This window comes from Anser cygnoides, chromosome 5 (genome assembly GCF_040182565.1).
Source record: "Anser cygnoides isolate HZ-2024a breed goose chromosome 5, Taihu_goose_T2T_genome, whole genome shotgun sequence".
Taxonomy (NCBI): Eukaryota; Metazoa; Chordata; class Aves; order Anseriformes; family Anatidae; genus Anser; species Anser cygnoides.
The window spans coordinates 10,834,858-10,857,434 of NC_089877.1; the positions used below are offsets into that span (position 1 = coordinate 10,834,858).

The 22,577-nt window shown below is 37.9% G+C and overlaps 1 protein-coding gene across 8 annotated transcripts in view; it reads right to left on the reverse strand.

The window, feature by feature from the left end:
- GAS2 (growth arrest specific 2) overlaps window positions 1-22,577 on the reverse strand; it is a 92,295-nt gene that overhangs the window by 66,743 nt on the left and 2,975 nt on the right. For all 8 annotated transcript variants that reach the window (XM_013177798.3, XM_048050887.2, XM_048050884.2 and 5 more), the window contains exons 2-3: window positions 15,405-15,566; window positions 7,585-7,709 (exon numbers count right to left, since the gene is read on the reverse strand). In XM_013177798.3, coding sequence (XP_013033252.1) covers window positions 7,585-7,709; window positions 15,405-15,546 — 267 coding nt within the window. In that variant the 5' untranslated portion in view covers window positions 15,547-15,566. The remainder of the gene's footprint in view (window positions 1-7,584; window positions 7,710-15,404; window positions 15,567-22,577) is intronic.

Consider the following 22,577-nt stretch of genomic DNA (forward strand, 5'->3'; position numbering starts at 1 on the left):
TCTTCTAGCCACATCAGGGTGTCACTATAAAGACTAATACACAAAAAGACAATGCTGTACTTGATTTTTGTCCCTCCCGCGTAACTAAGAGCCATATCTATACTGTGTATGATTAGAAATTGGCTCCACAAGCTTTAGCTGAAAACAAATGTCTCCAGAAAGTACAAGTGTGCAGACAAGAAAATTGCTGCCACAGACCACAGAGAATCTGTTCATAGCCTGACCACATCCATGCAATTCTTGGCTCGAGCGTCAGGTTTACAGCTCGCAGAGAGCACCTGAACAGGGGCTATGAGACCACCAGACCTGCCAAGGCCGTGCAATGCTTTCCTGTGCCATGCAGCGCATACGTAGTTGCCTAAGTGGTAGCTGGGGAGGCTTTCCTGTGGACTGACAGGCTTGAGGCATCAAGCTTACAGAATACCATATTTGCTGCGAGTTTATTCCTTCTACAGGACACAGGTAACCTTGAGAAAATGAAGCCTGCAGTAAAAATAGGTTTGCATGTTGATCAGATCACGCTTTCAGTTTTGGCCATCCAGGGTATAAGAGGCGCAAGATCCACACTCTTCAGAGGAAGATACTTCAAGGCAAAGATAGAGAGAAAAAACTGCCCAAAGAAAGTATTTATTCTTAGCCCTTTCCCTTTGAACTTGAATTACACCTTCAGGCATGGAAAAACTTAGAACCTTTATAAATTTAAAAAAATCGATGCAATTCTCTCTGCTGTACCTATGGATGTTCTCATAGCAAGCATGCAAATCTGATTCTGTTTAGGAATCTGGTAGCCATATTCTTAATGTAAAATACCTTGTTGTTTAACGTTCAAAAAGCATTACTATAATTCAGAAAGACCTAATGAAAGAAAGCTATAAATGTACTGATTTTCATTGCATAACACCTAAATCATTTGAGGAAAGACTTTATTAAGGCAGGATCTTTTCTTTTTCAAGAAGAAAAATAAAGTTATCTGGTTTCACTTTATTCTTCCCCTTTCCTTTTTTGTTTCCTCCTTTACTTTTTTTTTTTCTTTCCTCATTTCAGTGCATTCCTTGGAGATTCAAATGTCATTTGCTACTTCTCAAGAGCTTCCAGGATTCTGATAATTTCTCCATTCACTTAATTCCCTTGATGCAAAAGAATAATTGAAAAGATAGAACAAGAATAAATGTATCTTTTGTTCTTGTAAATTGTTAGGGCAACCTAAAGCTGTTACTCGATCCTGACTCTCAATGGACTGGGAGATCAGTCAAATCCTAAACCAGATTCTCCTCTCCAGGAATATGACATTTACTAGATATTCTTGTGGCCTTGTTGCAGAGCAGAAAGCAAGCTCTTTGAGGCAGTAGATTTGCAAGCTAAGGTCTGTCTCCTATCAATGTTTACAGAACCATAGCTTTCCAGGTTCCCTATGAATGAGCTGAGTCAAATAACATTTTTCGTTTTCATAATGGAAACTACCTAATACTGATCACAGCTCAGCAAGTGGGATAGTAATACAGTTTGGCACAAGATGAGCTCAAAGCACTTTACAGTGTTCACAAATCAAAGCAATAATGTACAGTGAATAGTATTCCCAGGTAACAGATGTGGAAAATGAAAGCACAGAATGTATTCTCCCAAGAGCAAACAATAAGCTTACAGCTGAAATTGAAAGTGAATATGGTCTCCAGTTTATAATCTTGTTCTTTTGCCATTAGTCTCTTCTTTCAATATTGACAGAATTAAAGTCATTTCCCTGCCTTCTAGAGTCCTTTGCTTTACAGAATTCTGTCTCTACTTCCACAGATACACAATTCTCTTTAGAAGCACAAACGTGGAAAACTTCAAACAAACTAAGTTTTTGGTTGTGTAACTGAACAACGGTTTCTTAATTGAGATCCAACTTCAATATTAGATATTAAGGGCAAGAAATCTTCACCCAAAATCTCAGTCTAGATCTCTTAATTAAAACTCTCAAAACACATACAGTGCACTCCATTGGTCAAAATTTCACCGTAGGCAAATCTGCATGACTCCAGAGAAGCCAACGCTGTAACAGTGACCTGCACCCTCCAAGTATCAGATTCACTAAGTATATTTCCTGGCACAAGGGAAAGCTTTGGATGCGGAACCACTGCAAAATACACTTCAGTTACTAGGACTATGGGTAAGAGGTAGGCACAATTTCTTAACGTTAGGAAATGCATGAACGTGTGCATGAATAAATTGCTGCTTTCCCAGACAGTTTCAATGGAAATACACGTGTACCTACGAGGGCAAGATTTAGTGTTTTATACACAACAGCTTTTTTTCAGTGTACATTCAGTTTAATGACATTAAACCAGGATAATCTCAGCTCCCATTGGAAGAATGAAATTAAATGCATAATTGAATTAAATAGTTTAAGACTTCAGAAATACTTGCATCTGGATTTATTTTGTACTTGTACCTCTTTTATATGCCAAATTACATCTAGATTGTGACTTCTTGAAAATAAGGTTGAATTTTAGATTTAGATTTGTTTTTCCAAATTATTTCTAGGGGAGATTTGAGTTGAAATTTATCTGATTAACCTCTGAGAACTCTGAGACAAGGAGTGATTCAGCTTCAAACTGTTTTAATTCATTTGCCATAAAACCATTGTTTGCAGCGGAATATTCACAAATACACGTATGGCTTCAAGGATGGTGGGCAGACTATTACATCCTGCCTATTAAAATGGTGATAACTATTAACACAATTTATCCATGTTTATTTTAAAATCTTAATTAATGGGCTTACTAAACTAAGCCCAAGCAAATGTGGGCTCTATGCAGAGTGCACATGCCTTGATGCTTTAAATTTGTTTGTACAGCTGTGAGATTCTCAAATTAATTATCTGTCAGGAAAAGTAAAAGACTGCCAGGAGAGCATAGAGATGAAATCCAAGCCAATGGGAGAAAATTAAAAAATGGCATCCTGTGACATGAATCACTTTTACAGAATAACCTCTGCTATAATAATAAGTCTGTAGTTTCTAGACACAGATCATTAGCAGCAATACATATAGTTGCATCAACTTACTACCATTTAAGTGTCCAGCATTTATTAAGGTGGATATCAGTCATCTCCATGTCATTTTGTAAATGTACATAAGACATTATTATGACAGTAAGATCTCCAAAGAACTGAAAAAAAATATTTCTCTAAGCAGATATTACATAATCACACTACTCAAACACCACACTCCCCATTCAAAACTCAAAGTTGTCTGAAGCAAAGGATCAGATACAACATCAACATTTTCTGAACCACTAGGTTTTGAAGCATGGTTTAGCTGCTGAACAAGGAAGAACATTATCTTCTGGGATTTGCAAAAGGATCTAGCACCTAACATCCTTTGAAATGAACAATTGTTACCTTTCTCATCATTAGAAATGGAAGTGTTTTTAATAGCCTGTTACTGTATGATTAACTAATCTAATGCCAGAGGTCAGGGAGTTAGACTTGTGACAGAAACACTCAGTATCTATTCTGACATCCCAAAGTACCTGTTAAGACATTAAGCTCAGGAGGGCGCTGAGCAGAAACTGCATAAAAGGCACCAGAGGCTGCCAAACTCCAGTGCTCTCAATCTCATATAACTGTTCTGGATAATAGATACTAAGCAGAGTCTGACTCAGGTGCTATTTTTAGCTGTAAGGCTTCAGTCCTAAAGGCAAAATGGTATTCCATGTGTATATAGAACTACAAGTACAATTTAATTTAAATTGATTTCTGTGAAGCGTGATCCTTGTGTAAGGATCCCTGCACAACCAGCAAGGTGTTCAGCCCCCAAAAGTGATAACCCACAAAACATAAGAGCAACCCTACTGGATCAGCCAAAGGCCCACCTAGACTAGACCAGCCTTAAGTAGGTACCTTCCAACCTAGGAAATACTGAGACAACAGCAGACACATGATACCTCTCAATACTTTCTCAGGCTCCAACTACTTGATGATATGGGGACTTCCTGGGTTTGATGGGTTTTCTGCGTATTCAGACTTTTAAGGTCTTTCTTATTTGGTGTTTTCCTGAACCCAGGTCAATATTACGAGTGGGTAACATTCATTGGCAAGACACTTCCAACCACTTCATAAACAAGAATCCCCTTTTGTTTGTTCGGCTTCTACCAGCTTCAATAGATGTCAGTTTTGTATAGGAAAAACTGGGAACATCTGCCACACCCTTCATGATTTTGCAGGTTCCATCAAGTGTACCCATTCTGCTTCTTTCCACACTGAAGAATCCTAACCTACGTAGACACTCTTCACAAAAAGCTACTCCCTTGATCTTTGTTGCCTTCCTATGACTCTTAAGGAAGACTTCACTCATCTGTTCCACACTTCTTAACCTCCTTTTCAGTTTCTTAAAGCTGTATTCCCAACTGACATTACCGGCAGTTTCCTAACTCTGGAAAATGTTTCCAACATCCCAAAGCTTCTCCACACGATACAAAAAGGAAGGGTTTATATCAATACCAGCCTCTTCCTTCCAGATCTGGAAGACCTGATATTATGGGAGACACAGCCTTTTTGGTTTATGCTTTCCCAATTTATTTCACGCTCCAAAAGGCTAATGCTGACCTCTGGGGGCCCTGAAAGATGAAGAGCATTCAGTCCTTTCTCATGAGAGGAAGTCATGCAGTTACGTTAAGAAACCAACTGCAATACTGACAGTGAACAGCAACTTACTGCACAAGTAATTAATTCAGAGGCAATACGATTTAACCTCTGTCAGTCTATAGACTGAACTTAAGAAATTATGACAAACAACTGGCCAATCAGTGTATGCAGAATTAGTTTTGTATTGTATCCTTACACATGCTGCTGTAGCTGCTCAACTAGCCAGACAGCTCCAAAAAGCTGCGAAAGCAAATTCCTGATCAGCAGTATATATCAAACAGGACAGGATATGTCATCTTCCTCTAAGACGAAACTAAAACCAAAGTATTTTATGGAGCTCTGCCATCTAGGAAGTAGCTTATAAATGAGGAAAAACTTGACTTATGAAAACAAACCAAATCTTCAAGCTTGTGGAGGGACTTAGTAAGATTCCCCCATCCCTATTATCTTTATCTTCAGCCTTATCCTGTCTCCTTCACTCAGTTGCAACCTGGTGCTGCCTGCAAACTGATCCTTCTGGCAGCCACACATTTACTATCAGTCTACTTCTATCTTAAAATAAATAAATAAACAAACAAACAATTCCAGGTTACATATATGAATAAAAAAGCATGATATCTATTTTGACAGAGGCTGCCTCTATAGAACTTCCAGCTACCAGTGAAGTCATCTGCTGCAAAGTACCTGGTTGAAAGACCATAATGGTTATGTTTTCATGTGCACAGAGAAATGACCAAATGGTTCCAAAATTCTGTATGTATTGTTAATGGAGAGCATAATAACAATAATTCAGAGGATGATTGTGGAATTCTTACTATGCTAAATTTCATACAGTATAATCTTATAAATTTCCTTGGCACCACGAGTCAGATTTTCCAACGTGTATACAAGTCATATTGCCTGGGACTGCTACACAGGGAATTACAATCTGAAAGGATAAGTAGTTCCCTAATAACCTACAATGACACAAAGCTATTATGCTGACATTTCTTTCAATTCTTACTAGACTAAATATGAAATAATATACATTGAGAAAATAGCAGTGGAGCATGTTTTCCATTTCGTTGTATTGCCTATTATACCAGTTTGACGAAAAATGAAGACCAAAAAAAATCTTAGTAATTACAAATGTCGAAACAGCTTCTAATATAACTTCAGTTCAAAAAAAGGGGATCAGCTATTTGATATAAAGAAGGCCAATTGTCCACTGAAGAAGTTAATCTAAGAGTGGAGCACTACCTCTTTCCAGTGGCAGAACACAGAAGTACCAAACACTGATATATTCCTGGGTTATCTTTCCAAATGGCAGCTCTATCAAAATGATCCAAAATCAGATAAAGGTCTGATGATAGAAAACAAAACAAAAAATGTATATATATATCTTTAAAATGAATATTTTGAGTTTCTGAATATTCACTGGAATTTTATAGTTGTTGGTTAATTTACACCTATTATTTTCCTGACAGGTTTATATTAAAAGGACATGGCTTTCAGAGATGTCAATCTTAAAAAAGAAAGTAAAATGGCTTGCCATTCAGGATTTAATTGACTTTCTAGCATACCAGCTGGGCAAGATATGAAAAGGGATTATTTCAGAACTCTGTAGCCAAGTTTACCTTTGGGTTATTCACTGAAACTTTTAGTAGCTTTTGTTAACAACAATACCTTTTCATTTGCTTATTTTTAAGAAAAAAAAAAAAAGTAATAGCTCTTTCTGCCTAGATAGCTCCCAACCTCAACCAAAAATACTGCCTTATTTGTTTCCTTAATTTGGGAATTATTGTGATGCTAACAGACCACTCCTCAGGTGAAGACAAGCTGGACCATATTATAAAGAGCAATTCAGAAGTCATCCGGTATTTCTACTCGCCAAATCTTGACTGCCAGGTCAAATATGAAATATGAGTTCCAGCTGTATTTTTGTCCTTGTGGGAGAAATTTTCCTTCCATCTCTGATTTACTTCTTATCACTTCTCCTCACAGCTATCTCCTCCTTTTTCTTTAGAGGAAAAAAATAAAATACAAAAATGAAAAAGCCTGCCTTAATGTAGACATTTTTTTCTACAACAATTCTAAGCTTGGAAACTAGAAAAAAAAACAACTTGAACAGCTGCTGTTGACAACACTGTCAGTTCTCAAAACTGCTGATAAAACTTAACGGTGTGCCTGGATTTCTCCTCCAGGCAAGTTATGAGAACATCAAGAAGAGAAGATGCATTTTTTGCTTTCTGTCCTTGGGTGGTTTTTTTTTGTTTGTTTGTTTTAAACCTCCTGTGTATTTGCCTTTTTAGGTTTAAAGAAAGATGTATCTATTTCCAAAAAAAAAGAAATAAAACACTTTCAGAGCAAATGAATTAATGTAAATGTCAACCATCTCATCTAACTTCTCTCAAAAAGACACTGCACTCTTTAATTTCTTCCAATAAAGCCAGCCTATGGTTGTGACCAAGCGAGATCTTAACCTGATCTTTGCACAGCTCTTCAGTGTCTTCTGAAGGTTTATGTTTTCCACATTATCTCTGCAGCTCTTGACTGAACTCCTTCCAGTACACCACAAGACCTTTAAATTCTAGACACCAAAAGTAACTATAGAATTTTATTATCGGCCTCCCTAGAGCTGTTTATGGAGGAAATGGCACCTCCCTTGGCTACTTAATATACCCTTCACAAATACATACAAGGATCACGTTTTCTCTGTTAGCTACCATATCACACTGCTAGATGCCGTTCAATGTCTTATTTTCCACATGTTAAAAGTCTTTTTGAGTACCCTCCTCTTGTAATTACTTTAGTAATTACCAAAGAAACATTCATTTCCCACAGTTTTACATTACTCTCTGCCCATTTGCAGAAACTCCATAAATAAAAACTCTTAACTGCACAGAAAAGTTCAGTACCAAAACAGTCAAGATATCTCAGATAATGATAATACATGCTAGAACATTTAATGACACTTACTTTACCAGGCTTGTTTGCCTCAAAGCTGTTTTCTTTAAATTTCTCCTGCAGGGTCTCAGCTAACCGACAAAGTAAGGCACCATTATCCAATTTCTCCATAAAGGTTTCTGCTGTTATTTCTCTACCTGAACAGCAAGCAGAAAGTTAGCATAGCAAAAAGTGTGCAACAGTATCGACTGCACTTATTAAAAAAAAAAAAGACATTCTAAATACATCGACAACAACTTGAAAAAACATGCTTTAACTGAATAACTTGCATTACATTCAACACTTAGTGAATAATCTCACTACTATCTCACCAATACATATACAGCAAATTATTCAAAAATAACATGCTTTTGGGGGGAAGGTATGTTACCAAAAAAAACAATTCCAGCCTATAAGAAATCACATACCTCATTTTACATATGAAATTCCAGTGCTTTTAGCTGTTTTTTTTACCTGTGCAGCAGGTAGATGGTTTACACCAGTACATGTGGGTAGCTATGGCATAAGAGTTGCTAACACTATTACTGCAGCTTATTTTGCAACAGAAGGAGCAAACTGTGCAAAGAAGGAAATGACACTTTAGCAAGACTTCAAGACTTGATCCTGCAAAAATGTGACCAAATACTAATGACTGAAAAGCCCCTTCGAAAAACATTTTTCAGAAGAAATGTTAGATTCATTAAAAAAAAAGAGAGAACCGCAAAATTTCATGTCATGTATCTACTTGCCACACAAATTAAAATTTTCACCCGAAAGAACAGAACCAATAATTTGATTTGATATTACCATTCTGGCTGATAATATCAAATTATGCTGACTGGAGCAAAGCCAACTGCCTTCCATGACTCTGCCACTGCATCCTCCTGCAGGAGGAGATCCCGAGTGTCCCACAGAGAGACCTGCCTTCTGACGAGGCTGGACAGGCCAGTTGAGAAGGGAATCATTTGCCACCTCAAACTGAACTCCCAGCATCATGACATCATTTTCAAATTAAATTATTTATAATTCTTGTTGAAGCTTTTCATATTTTTACTGGAAAAATTTGCCTTCTCTTCGGAGACTCTTTGGACCAGCAGCTGGCTTGTTCAGCGTTCTTAACTTCTACTAATACCAAGAAAGAAACAAGACTAATTCTTGCTTTTCCCATTAAGACAGAACTTAGTTATTTGTTTTTTGTTTATTTGTTTTGGTGCTGGTTTTGTTTGTTTGTTTGGTTTTGTTTGGTTTTCTTTTTTTGGGGGGGGCGGATATTTTCCTATGTCATTTGGAAACTGGAACACTATCAACTCATTTTTTCATAGGCTATTACACAGCAATCCCAAATAACTAGTTGTGAGATTGGTTGCCTATCCAATTCACATCCACTCCTGCTACTCAAAACTGATTTAAAAAAAAAAAAAGTAGGTAGAAGTCTGCCCACTGCTGGCTGATTGTTTTTTGCCACAGATTTTTGACCAACGAGCAGCTGCCTGACCAAATCAGTTTTCTACTTTTCCAGTCAGTGTGGGAAAATTTATTTTCCATGAGATGTCTGGAAACTGAAAGCATTAGTGTGCTTAGAGCTGGTTCACAATGTTTTTGCCAAAAAAAAAAAAAAGGAAAAAATAGGAAAATTATGAAAAAGATTAAAAAGAACTAAAGCTTTTTCATTGAGAAGGCAAAAACAAATATTCAAAAATAAAAATGAAATATATAATCAGAAACTAATATTATATTCTAACATATTGTGATTACATTGTAATCTGACAATCAGTGTTCACTTACAACATTGAAGATAGCAGTATTATAAAGCAATATCAGTAAAAATGCTAAAGGAAAGGTTATTTGTCTAGGCCTTTGCCTGAAAATTGTTAGATACTTCAGCATCCTTTGGACAAAAAAAATGCCTAGCCTTTTCAGTTTGGTCAGTTACAGAATAAAGATTAAGACAAAGATCTTTTCAGCAATTCATTTTCAGATACAACAACAGACTTACATTTCTGGTTGAAGTTAAATCTTCTTTTTCAAATGCATTCCTCAGAAATATCTGTTTAATGTCAAGTTGGTTCTGTTTGTTTGTTTGTTTTTCCTCTCCCCTCCCTTAATTCTCTCTGCCCTACAGCCCACTTTATAGCTCCCATACACAGAAATTACTTCTCCAGGTAGAAGAGCAGTAGCAGCACTGCAGACATTGATCACTTATGCATAACTGACATGATTTTAGCAGTGCCTCTAAGTCAGCCAAAGCCGTGTCTCAAAATGTAACAGGCCACAGACACAAAATTTGAGCATTTCAGCACCTCAAAAAACTCCATCACCATTCTAGACTCTGTTTTTTTCCCATTTGCGCCATCAGCATTTATGGCAAAAGGTATAAACCAACAGAAATCTGAAATTGAAATATTACTATGTTATAGGAACTGCTTCATTTTTAATGAAGTATTGGAATTTCTTAATAGACTCATTTTCTCTTTTAAAAATCTATTTCAAACATTTCTAACCTCTGCAAGGTTTTAGTTTTGTTCTGGAATGCACAATTACCTCTTGCATGAGTAAAAGAGAAATCACATCCTACCAATCTATTCTGTCCTATAATTTATAGATGCGATTTATAGATTTTACTGGTCAAGCCTTAAAAAAACAAAACAAAACATAACAAAACCCACAATACTTAAACCTGTTTAAACCTATCTTCTCTTTAAACAGACATGGAAAAGATCTTCTATCTTCTGCTGATATTTAACAATATGTTTACACTATTTTTAATGTTGAATTGCATTAGCAGTTTGGTCACTGCATATTGTATGCTAAGCTGGAGTATTTTATTTCTGTTCCCTTTTATGAAAGCTGAAAGAATGAGTTTTGCATTGAACATCTGTATCCAATGAAAAATATATTAGGTGTCAGCTTTCAATTCACTGTATTTTATGGCTCCAAGAGGTGGCATTTCTTTGCTAAAACAGACACTCTGACATATTTAACAGTTGAAATGTATTGATTCAAATGAGAGTAATGTTCATAGCCTGAGGAAAAAAACAGCTCTGTGTATTTGTATGGAAAAAACATTAAACTCCATTAAAAATGTATAACTCCCCCTATAATTACAAAAAAGCAGTTGCAATGTTTTTATAGAATGGTAATAACATTAAATATAGTAAAAAACAACACTAAAAGTATGAAGAAAAAAAAACCAGGAATATGAAGTCTTTCTTAAACCTTACAAGCATTGCTTACCCTCTCTTACACTACAGTGACCAGATACCCCTTAAAAAAGAAGCTCTTTTTCCTGAATGCCTATTGCTTGGGAACTGTGGGCAGCTATCTGCAAGGCCACCCAGCCCTGGGGTCCTCATGCAAGCAGACTGGGAGGTCTGTGAAAGAATGACTGCAAAGAGCCCGTATCCTCAGCCTCTTGGGCACACGCCCTGGGTAAAGCATTCCCTGTTGCCCCCCTTCCTCCCCAGACAACCAGAACCTTCAGAAAAAGGTGGAGGGACTCGAATACTAAAACAGAGGTATCAAAGTCTAGTTGGTTCCTCTATTCTATCCCTGAGTTGTTCCACACTCAGTTTAACCCCTACAATGCAAGACACTGGCTCCAGCCCAATAACTAGCTGATAAACTATTTGAAGTGAAGATTGGAATGGTAAGACAAAAGTAATAGTTTAGAAGCAGAAACATCTCTGAAACATATCAGTAGGAGGATGATCTTGTACTGCACTGAGGCAGCAGTGGAAGTATTCCTCTTGACCCTCCACTTGTGTGGCATTCATACCAGAGACAACAAAAATTTGAGGAAAACAATGGCCAATGATTTTATGCACATAAAAAAAACCTGCCTCTTTTCTGACAAGAAGGCTGTTGTGTATCCTAGAATAGCAGAGAGCAAGAGGAATAGTGTTGATAGCCTTGACAGTATTGTTTACTTGAAATGTAATACATAAACAACCCCAGTGGCATGCTGATACTAAAGAAAATTATAAAGTCTCTCAGCTAAATAATTTACTCAGTGCCAGTAAAAACACTACAAGTATCAGTACCATCAATATCTCAATGTTCAGAGATATTCATTATTTCCCTGTATTTCCCACTGGCTTGAGCTGAACACACAGATGTTGAAAATAGAGGTACTGTTACAAAATCCTCTTAGATGGTAATATAACTGAGCTGAAGGAGGTTTTGCTTAAAACTCAGAATCTAAGAAATACCATTTTCCTACAGAAGACTTCCAAACCTTCATCCCCCAGACTTTATGCCTCCTTCCACACAGCTTTAAATTCCAAACCTGGTCTCAACTCAATGCCTCTCCGACCTTCCTCACCTCACTATTGCTTTTCTCGAGGTCTACTCCATTTCTTCATCCAGGCAAGCAACTTTTACATGCCTCGTACAACATGCAACTTCTATAAGTCCAATTCCTCATTATCTTACAATCTCCAGCTCCTTACCTACGAATTTCTGAAGCCCAGAAGTTCTGAAAGCAAGAGGTCTCAGCACCGAAGCCCAGACATGTTCCCATAACCAGGGAACATCTTAAAGGCCTATTTTGTAGTTCCATGTTCTAAATGAAGCGGTATGGAACAAGCTATGGTATCGGAATCTCCTGTATCTGGTAAACAGGCCCCAGGAGCAGGAATTTTTTCACAATAGCCAAAGGGGAAATGGGGAAATTTGCACTTTGTATCTGTCCTAAACTATCAACTCATCACGAGGCCTGCTCCTTCTGATGGCAAACCTTTTCCCTCTCTAGACACCGAAGATAAAATGAGACAGTATTGGAGAGTACAGAGGGCAGCAAACCCCTGTTGCCTTCAATCTGTCATTTTGCCTCCACTAGAAGATTAGTGTGGCCCAACAGCTGTAGTTCCCATGCGAAACTCGCTCAAGGTGAAACAGGTTTCAGTGTCAGCAAGCAGATTCGACTAAACTTGCATTATCTATCCAATTCAGAGTGCATCAGCAGTGAAAGCATTGTGCTTACTGTGCTTCATTGGCTCTATATACAATAAGTACAAGGCTAATGAGATGCTCACGCCTTGCAAGACAATACATCTCCTCAACTTTGCCACTGCAAAATCTCTCAGCTGAGCCAGCAGAGCCCAGCAGAGAGAAGTGAGGCTATAAAATAGAACATCCATAGAACATCCAGCATGTAATCCCATGCCTGCCGCAACCCTGAGGTGCCCCATTTTGCAAAGGCTATGACATAAAACATCACGAGTCAATCCCATCGGAAATATGGATTTCATCTGAGATGTCCCTCTTCTAGTCCCTGGAATGCAGGCAGCTAAAATCTATTCAGCAATGTAGCTGTAATGACAAACTGTTCTCTCAAAAGCTTTGAGTTTCTCCGACGTGAATCCAAAAATAAATAGCAAGATGTGTGCAAACGTACTAAATACTACCCGAAAACAAACTCCATGCTAAACTACAGTAAAATGTCTAATGTCTCAGGGTTAAAATTCTTAGAAAGCTATTTTTCAGATTCATCATGTATCCCAGTCTTCCCATTTGTCCCTCATATAAGGTCAAATTCTAGCTGTGATGTCTAATTTACATCTAATATCAAAAGATGCAATTTGTATTATAAAGGTCAATATTCTTTTCATCTTTTCCAGTTTGCAATTTTGAACCCACACAAGGCTTTGCTAGTGCAAAATTAACTGCCACTAACACTGCGTAGGACATATTTGCTGCTCCACAGAATGCCAAAAATGCCGTCAGTTGATCAAACTATATCTAAGAGGTTCAGCCCTGTTCTTTACTAAATTACGTTGTACTATTTTTGAAAAATTCTACATTTATTTGAAAAGATTATTTGTCCTTCTTGATCCATAGTACAAATGAATGAACAAAATATTATGAAACAAAACGTGAACAAACATGACAAAAATTAATTTAAGTACATCCTAGTTTTTACTATAGTGTAAACTGGGCAGTCATATTGTGCTGACATTTAAATAATAAAGTGACATAAAGATACTTAAAAGTAGACAACACAAGTTAAAGCATGTAGCAAACTAGGGTATGGATATACAGAACATTTTATCCTACAGCAATATGTGCATCTGTCCTTCCTCTCATGAAAGTTAACCACAATTATATAGTAATTAAACCAAATTTGAATTCTGGGTGAATATATTTACATGAATATAATTCAGTTACACTTAATTCATTTTCAGTGCGAATTTTAACTTAATTATTAATTTGAATAACAATGTCTACATAGGAATTCAAAGCACTTGAACAAATCACTGTAACTGAGTTCTTCACAACAAACTCTGAGAAAAAAAAAAAGCTTGGATGTGAGAAGGTGTGGGGGAATGCATTAAGCAAATGAACTGTGTATGCTGCTTAATTAAAAGAAGGCTGAGCCCATTTCGTTATACAGTGCAGAGTTTGGTATCCATATGAAAAATCAGATTTTTAATTACAGTTGGCATTTCAGAGCCTCCTGCTGGTTGCTACTTTCCTACTAAAAATAGTGACCTCATTCCTAAACTTGTCACTGGGAAAGCTCTGTTAGGAACTGCTAACAAACTTCTATTTGTTTTCACGTGGCTCACTGAAACTCCATTGTTTAAAACATTTCAACAATACATTAAATCCTTGATGGAACGTGCTTCTTCTGATTCAAAAACCAGTCTTCTGGATCACTGTCATGTGGTAATTGGAATGAAAAGGCAGGATTTCTCAATTTTGCTCTGGCATTGCCTAGATAACTTAATATTTGAAACTCATTAATTTAAATGGAAGTACCACAATAAGATGTAATTTAAGGTGCCAGTTTTACAGTTTTGAGTTCATAACTATTCCAACTCTAAAATGGGTATCACCTATCTACAAAATATTGTGGTCCTGAGTACATTCTACTGACACCTAATTTTTCTACTACACTTCTCAGAGCATAGCAGTATTGCCCTTCCTCTCAGAAAAGATGAACTGCAGCAATGTAGAACATGCAGAGAAAAGGCACTTCGTTATTGTAGGATATCACTGAAAGGGTACAACTACAGCAGCTGCCAAGACAATACATTGCCTATATTCTCACCAGAGGAGACTTGCACAAAAAATCCCAAATTTTAAAATGCTCATCCAAATTTTCCTCCAAAATAAGATAAGCAAGCTTTTCAGATAAACACCTCATCTAAAATAGCATCGCCTGTTTTTTGAATGAGAGGGGGAACTGTTGCTGTGTTTCTCTTAGTGTCATCTCAAGGATGAGGAATTTATTACAAAAATCAGCTATTTCCCTTATGTATTCCCTGTATATTCATGAGCAATATGCTTCTGCTTCACACAGCAGGAGGTAGAGCCAGAACCAGTAACTCCTCAGGTCCCAGCCATAACCTGGGGTCAGGCCCCTCTAAACACAAGCTTCTGGAAGACTTCGCACACATTGCACTGGGCAGCAATTATGAATCACTAGACTGCTTGGTCAGCAAAGAACTATTTAACAGGTTCTTCCATTCAAGACATCCATTACACCCATAGTTTGTAGGAGGTCTCCCCTAAAATTATAAGACACACTTGATGGCAATAAGTAGCACCATCCAGCTTAACAGTATTAATGCAGAAAGCACATGCAAAAGAAAATTGAAAGGGAAATTTGAGGAAGAACAAACATGGAGGGAATAAGAGTTCAATCATGCTACCGTCCAAAACACTGTGGAGGCAAACTACTTATTAGCTTTTCTGACCACGCTAACAATTGTACTAGGTGAAGGTAGCTAGCTAATCAAAACCACCTTTATTTCTGAAATGCAAAGATGTCTGAAGATCTACATTTTCAGCTGAGAGTGCATAGAGTTCTCTTACTGTCCAGTGATTACATTACTCTTATTGTATCTTACCCAGTAGGTTTGTGAGCCACAGGGCCAAATCCTCTTTCATCGGTAACAAGTTGGCCTCATGTCTACTGGCAAGCCACTGACTGTATTGATGCATATCAGAGAGGCCAGGCCCACGTGCCTTCGGGCTCAGAGCAGTGCACATTGCTTATCCACTTGTTGTACCTGTTTGATAATCAAGAAGGAAAAAAAATACACTCCATTACACCAAATAAAATTTGACAGGTTCTCTTTTTAGAATTGTAGTAGACAACAATGTTAACTATGAATGTAAGAAATCAGATGTCAGACAAACAAATGGGGATCTAACACATGAACACTTCAACTGAAGTCTTGTTTTGTTAATGGCTCACATTGCCACTGATTAAATCACATAGATAAACGTCTACTTCATTTGTACTCATCAAGCTACACATGTTGCCATCACAAAACCAAATATTCTGCAAGGAATGATTAAAATCAAGTGAAAATAAACATTTCACACAAAGCTAGCAACTCACTACGGTGCCTGATCCAATATTCATTCAAAACAAATGGAAAGCTTCAAAGATTGTTGGACCAGACCCAAGCAAAACATGTGAACAACTGAGTTACGCTACTGCAGCAAACTTACTAACAATTAACAAATGCAGTTACCAGGTGGGATCCATGTATTCCGCAGCCTTAGAATAACTAAAGGAAAAATACTGTGTGGATTTACTGAATAACATTATTTCTTCAGAAAGCAGCACAACAGCCAGCACTGATCACCCACATTTCCCACTTTCACCTTTTACACAAAGACTCCTCTGCTTCAGTGACAACTTCTGGAAACTTTCGTTTCAGGTAAGACAATACGTCATGTGTTAAATATTAGTCAAGTGTTCAGACTCCTGCAGCGGCCAGGGACGTTAGGCCCATTGGACCTATATCCCTGTTCCTGAAAGAGTAATTCTCCCATCTGTGGCATTTGTGTGCTAAGAAAGAAGGTTATTTTTTTTTTCTGAAAAGAAAATCAGACCTGAACCCTAATGCTTGCAGCAATGACTGGGATGCTTTCTTGCCTGGCAGGCAGTAGCTGCCTACTGAAAACCCGGTCGCACCAACAAGACCTTATGAAGGTCGAATGAGAGAGAAAGATTATTAATGGGCTAGAGGGTAAAAGTCCTAAGGATTTGTTCTTTGCCTATTGTCCCAAGTGACCCATGCTAACCGTGGTTATATGTGGCAGCTGGCTTCAGCTTATGAAGCATTGCAAACACTGTTTCTTTCTGGCCATTGCATACCTTTCAAGTCAGGTAAGAGGTAATAGTGACTTAAAAAAAAAAAAAAGTCCAATTTGTTATACTATTCCACTGTGGTCTGGAATAGCAAGAAGACTTAAAATAAATTCTTTGCCAAAAGGAAAATGTTTACTGAATGTAAAAAGTAATTGCATTTCCATAAAACTGTGCTGTAACCTGCATTTCCAAATACATAAAAAGCTATTTGGGATATTTTAATATTTACATTAAAATACTCCAGCATTTTTTAAATCATACCCTGAGTAACTAAATTTCTTGTTCACAAAAGCATCTGCTTAGCTCTTCTTGAGAGTACCTCGATTCCCACCCTAAACCCTGAAACTTTAGTTGTCCTTGAAACAGTTGGACACAGCTTTCACTATGACTCTACCTCTTACTGAAATCAGATGGTTTTCAGCTGGGAGGTGGGGAGAGGGGTGGGAAAGAGGTAGCAAAAAAGGCTTAATTCCTTCATACAAATACATGTTTCTGAATTATCATTATATTTGATATTTTTCTAACAAGAAAAATCCTTAAGTATCAAAATTCCTTTGGAAGCCAAGCATTTTAAGATAGACTAAAATATGTAAACGAAGCACAGCTCGGATCTGTAAACTGACTTGTTACAAACATCACCTTGGACTCATGTTTTTCTGATTGATTACATTCCAGTTATACCTGTTCATTTTGTTCAAGGGGAGAAAAAAAAAATAGGCTGTTGGCTGTGCAAAAAGTTATCAGGAATGTCACTCACAAAATGGATTCCTTCTGACTAAATGATGCGAACAGCTTCGGAGTTATAATGACAGTGTATTTAAAGCTATTTGAAGTCACTTGGAACCACACAACTGATGCTTCAAATCACTGCTTCTCTTTGGAGAGATGGAAACGGAAGCAACACAGAAAACTAACACCACTTTGTCTTCAAAGACTGCGTGGGAAAAATCAGGGATAAATACTTGTTACTTTCTCTGCAGAAAAAAGTAATTTTAAAATAATTTGTGTGTGATTTCTGGAGTCTATCAACTCCACTGATGAGGCAAGAAGCAGAATTGAAACTAGTTTATTCTCGTTAATTGTCTTGGAAATTGTACCAGTTAAAATAATAATAAAAAAAAAAAAAATTTTTTCATATACAATACACAAATAAAGCACAGGAAAAATGCATCTTTTTCATCAATTTCCCAGTTAAACACCAAGTATGTAGCTAAATATTTAGGAAACAAAGTCCTGCAATTTGTTTCTTTTGATAAATATATTGAAAACCATATATCCAGGAATAAGAAGTACCATTGTTATAAAGGAAACAACTACACGTTGCACCTCTTCACTGGAAATAATTTAAAGATTCATACAGGCTTTGAGGAGAAGGTTGGAGTCGATGACCCTTGGAAGTCCCTTCCAACCTACGCTATGCTGTTTCAAGGAGGCCCACAGACATTTCATGGGACCCTAAGGGATGGCACACACCCTGAGCTGGGCTGTGCTAACAGGAAAACCAGGGAGACAAAATCCTGTCCTTTCACCTCAGGAAAGCTGCACCTACATTTTCACTCCTAAGACCTCATATGTGAAATGTGGAGTTAACTTATAACCACCATTAAAATATGCCTGACGGACAGCCTCAACATTGCAGTTGGCTTCCACCAATGGGGTGGGACTAACTCAAAAGTGGAAAAACTACTTTTTTTTTTTTTTGTAATTGTTGTTATTGTTTGTTTGTTTAAAGAACAGAGAAAAGGGAGCGAAGTCTCCTGGTCCAGCTACGCGGAGATGATTTGGGTTTCCCTGTCAGTCTGTGAAACAAGCGCTGCAGTCTATTTATGCTTCAAATTGTTCTCTGTGGAAATGCAGAACAGAGAATTGACAGATCTGAGATGTTATTTGAGTTTAGGTCTAAAATACAGAGCTATCTTGAAATATGCTTCATACTGACCTGTCTCTTGTCTTACAAAACTCAGCAACCAAGCTGAATGAAATTCAGGAAACTTGGGCCTCAGTGCAGGAAGGAAAATGGGAGGATAAAGAGCTCTGACTTTGGAGGATACATAGATGTTTGAGTTTGGTAATAACTTGGCTAGTAAGAAGAGCTAAGATCCAGCACAAGAACAGTGGTCTGAGTTTGAGGTGGTTTTCACAAGACACAGGTTCTCAGAATGGGACAAGTTGGAAAAATGAGGAAAGACAAAAAGGGCTATAAACTGTGAATGATTCGGGCATCTTTACACTGGGATTAGGTCTGCTTGAAACAGGAGCCCTGAATTAACAATAATTACTGAAACTCCATGATTTGCATCTCTGCTAATTTGCAGAGCTGACAAAGTTAGGACAGTAGAAGGAGAAAGTCAATACTGATGAAAAGTCTCTGCTGAAAAGAACCCTGAATAATTGCAGATGAACCATGTAGAATCCAACTGTATCTCTTTGTAAGTTTAATTTCGTGTCTGAGAGGAAGAAATTTTCTTCTTCTTCCCCACTACTTCCCCACTGCTGCCACTGCTCTGCAAGCCTGCACTACACCTCAGTAAAATACTTCCTTGTTAGAATCAAAGCAAGAAAGTCCTACCTTGGATTTTTAAACTAAAAATAAGCCTTCAAGGAACAGAGCACAACTACTCCTGTAGCACCTGTAGCTCCTGTCACAAATTCTACAAGAGATAGCTGTGGTACAGCTATCAAATTGTGACAGAAGCTATAAACTCCTGAATATTCTTTATGCAAACACTGACTGCTACTGAACCTCTAAGTTTAACTCAAGCCTCTACAGTATTTCAGTACTGAAGCACCTACGCTTCATCAGTGAAGTACCTACACCCCAGCCTAGAGAAGAAAACGTTCTGGGGAGACCTTAGAGCAACCTTCCAGTACCTAAAAGGGGGACTACAAGAAAGATGGGGAGAGACTCTTTATCAGGAAGCTTAGCAATAGGACAAGAGAGAATGGCTTTAAACTAAAAGAGGGTAGGTTTAGTTTAGATGTTACAAAAAAATTCTTCACTCTCAGGGCAGTGAGGCACTGGCACAGGCTGCCCAGAGAAGCTGTGGCTGCCCCATCCCTGGAGGTGTTCAAGGCCAGGCTGGATGGGGCTTTGGGCAACCTGTGCTGGTGGGAAGTGTCCCTGCCCATGGCAGGGGGTTGGAACCAGGTGGTCTTTTAGGTCCCTTGCAACCCAAAGCATTCTATGATTCTATACCATCATCTCACCACCTTAAGACATATTAAGATATTTATTTTTTGGTGAGGCAGCAAAAACTGTCATGACAATATAGCATTGGCAATATCGGTAAGAGAGATTACCTAACTTGCCACAGAGGTAAACAGTAGCATTCAAGGCTACACCTCAGGAGGCAATCCGCTTTGGCTCCAACAACTATTTCATCCTTTCCTTTTGGCAGACACAAGGTATGAACAAAGTAGCCAAAAAAACATTGTTTTTCCTAATCTCACTACTTTCTAACAGCAACATCAAATCATCATATATACAGCTCTTTAAAACTAGCCAACACAAACATGTCAAATATCTCATTTTATATGTTACACCTCTCTATGAACTGTTGAAGCTGACATGAGATATGCCTAAGTATTTTTAAAACTTACCTCTAAATGCTTTGTTCCTCAAAAAGCAATTTCTCCCCCCTATTCTGAAGGCAAAGTAGGAAAGGTCTTAAACTACTTTTCATTCTGTTTTGTTACAGGTCACATTTATGCAGCACAGCCTTTTTCTTTCTTTTTCCTTTTTTTTTTTCCAACCTCTGTCAATAAGAGAAAAACATCTTGAATTCTCAGACCTATTGTCTAGCTGAAGAATTCAACGTAGGATAGTTTACAGTACACCCAGTGTCTTGTAACAGATTCAACACACTAAAAGGTTATATTTCTCTCTGCTTGCTTCTACCAAACAGTGAAGTTTTTATTTTGCTTTACAGTAGTACATTTAGTTTTCTGTGTATTGTAGCTGTCTGCTTGTGTTTTGCCAGCAGTGTAACTTACACTATCTGCTGATTGTTGTTAGTGATCATCAGATGAAAGCAAAGAGAATCAAACAAGTAATCTTCTGTAATTCCACTGGCTTTTGTTGGGGTTAACTGGTAGAACAAAAAGATTCAAGAATAATGCACTCTGTATTTAAAACACACAGGAGTCAAAACTGTGTGGCCAGTCTTACTTTCTGGATTAAACAATTAAGCGCCCACAGTTGCATATCCCTGGATTCAATTCCATTCCTGATTCCAACCACCTTCCTTTATGAGAAAGTTTTCATGACACTACTCTTCCAACAAATTGGAGCATTATTAGAATGAAAAGATTGTTTACTCTATATTGTAAGAAGTGTGTACGAGTGTAGGTGTATGCATATATATGCACATATAAAGAAAATACATGTGCCCCAGCCTGTGAACTCATCGGGCAAATCAGTAACTTGTTACTCCCAACTACCCACCTAGCACATATACATAATGGTTTATACAGAGAACCTGCTGGCTCTGCAGTGCTCTCTGTTAGATGAGTTTCATTGTTGCTTCAGCCTTGTTCCTAATTATGATACATGCATTTAGGTCTCAATAAACAAAAGGAAGATTTAACTTTTTACTTGCTGCATGATACAGTCCTGCCGGGTCAGGGATAAAGTCCTTCTGAGTCACTTCCTCTCTACAATTTTTTTTAAGAACTAGTGTAGAAATGAAATATCTAGCAAAAAAAGCATTATTCTTTGTATTCAGTTAGAAAAGAATAAAAGGATGTTAAAATTGTCCAGGAAGGAAAAAAGCATAAAGCAAATATAGAACTGTGTTGAGATCTATCAGATCATCTCTTATGCAAAAGTCCTGTATGATGTCCCCTTTGTACCACACCAGCTTGATCTAAGTTGCATCACAGTACAACTGCCTGACTGTACAACAGAGATGTGTTTAGGCCCTCCTGCCTAGCAGGCAGGGCAATGGACTGGCTCCTTTCAGCTGGAAGCCAGAGCAGAGTTACCCAGGACTGAAAATCTGTGCACATGCCAGTTCAGTGGCCTACTCACTCTACAGAGCTGGAACAGAAGATGGCATAACTCAGTCTTGGAACCCAGTGTCCAAGGCAATTTCCTCAACCTTTCACAGAAGTAAATAATGAGGCTTTAAGCTTGTGAAATGATGTTTCCCCCACTATAGTAGGAGGAAGCATGTTAGCTATCTAGTCGTAGAAGGGAAAATACCATGCACACACACAACTGTGCAATAGCTTCACTGTCAGCGGTAGAGATAGCAGACAGCAGCTTAGATGAGAGCAGCAATAGTTTTCTCTGAAGGAACTGGAACTTGAACACTAGACTGCGCATTGGCTTTGACAGAGGGGTATCGCTATAACTGCAGACAATCTCCTGCTGTCTTAGAGAGAAGGTAATGCTATTGGAAAGCAGCCATCCTGGAAAGAGAGGAGACAGAGGATCAAAAGCCAGCACAGAGCTCATGAGTATCTGGCAAGGGTCTCTGCTGGATCTCCCTGCTAGTCCTAATCACCTCAAGCAGATGGAAAAGAACAGAACTTTTGAAACTGTACTAGAGTTTAAGTGGACTGTGTAAAGCATTCACTTACTGTAAGCTGGGTGCAAAAAGAAGCTTAAATAAAAGATCCCATGTTCATAAATAAAGTTGCAGTAACAAAACACACTTTTGTGCGAGCAGAAGTGATGCTACCCACAAAGCGGGATTTGTACTTGCAATCACCCCGTCACAGCAGCAAGTGCCACTTGCACACACAGCATGCCTAAGCATAAGCACGCTCACTGATTTTTGTCTTGCTACCTTGGTGTTGACATGTTTTTCAGATGTGGAAAGAATAATATAAATCCACAAACTAAAGACTGCTTTTTGTTTTTTCCACATCCTCAACCATATACATATGTTTGTACACACACTCATGTATGCAG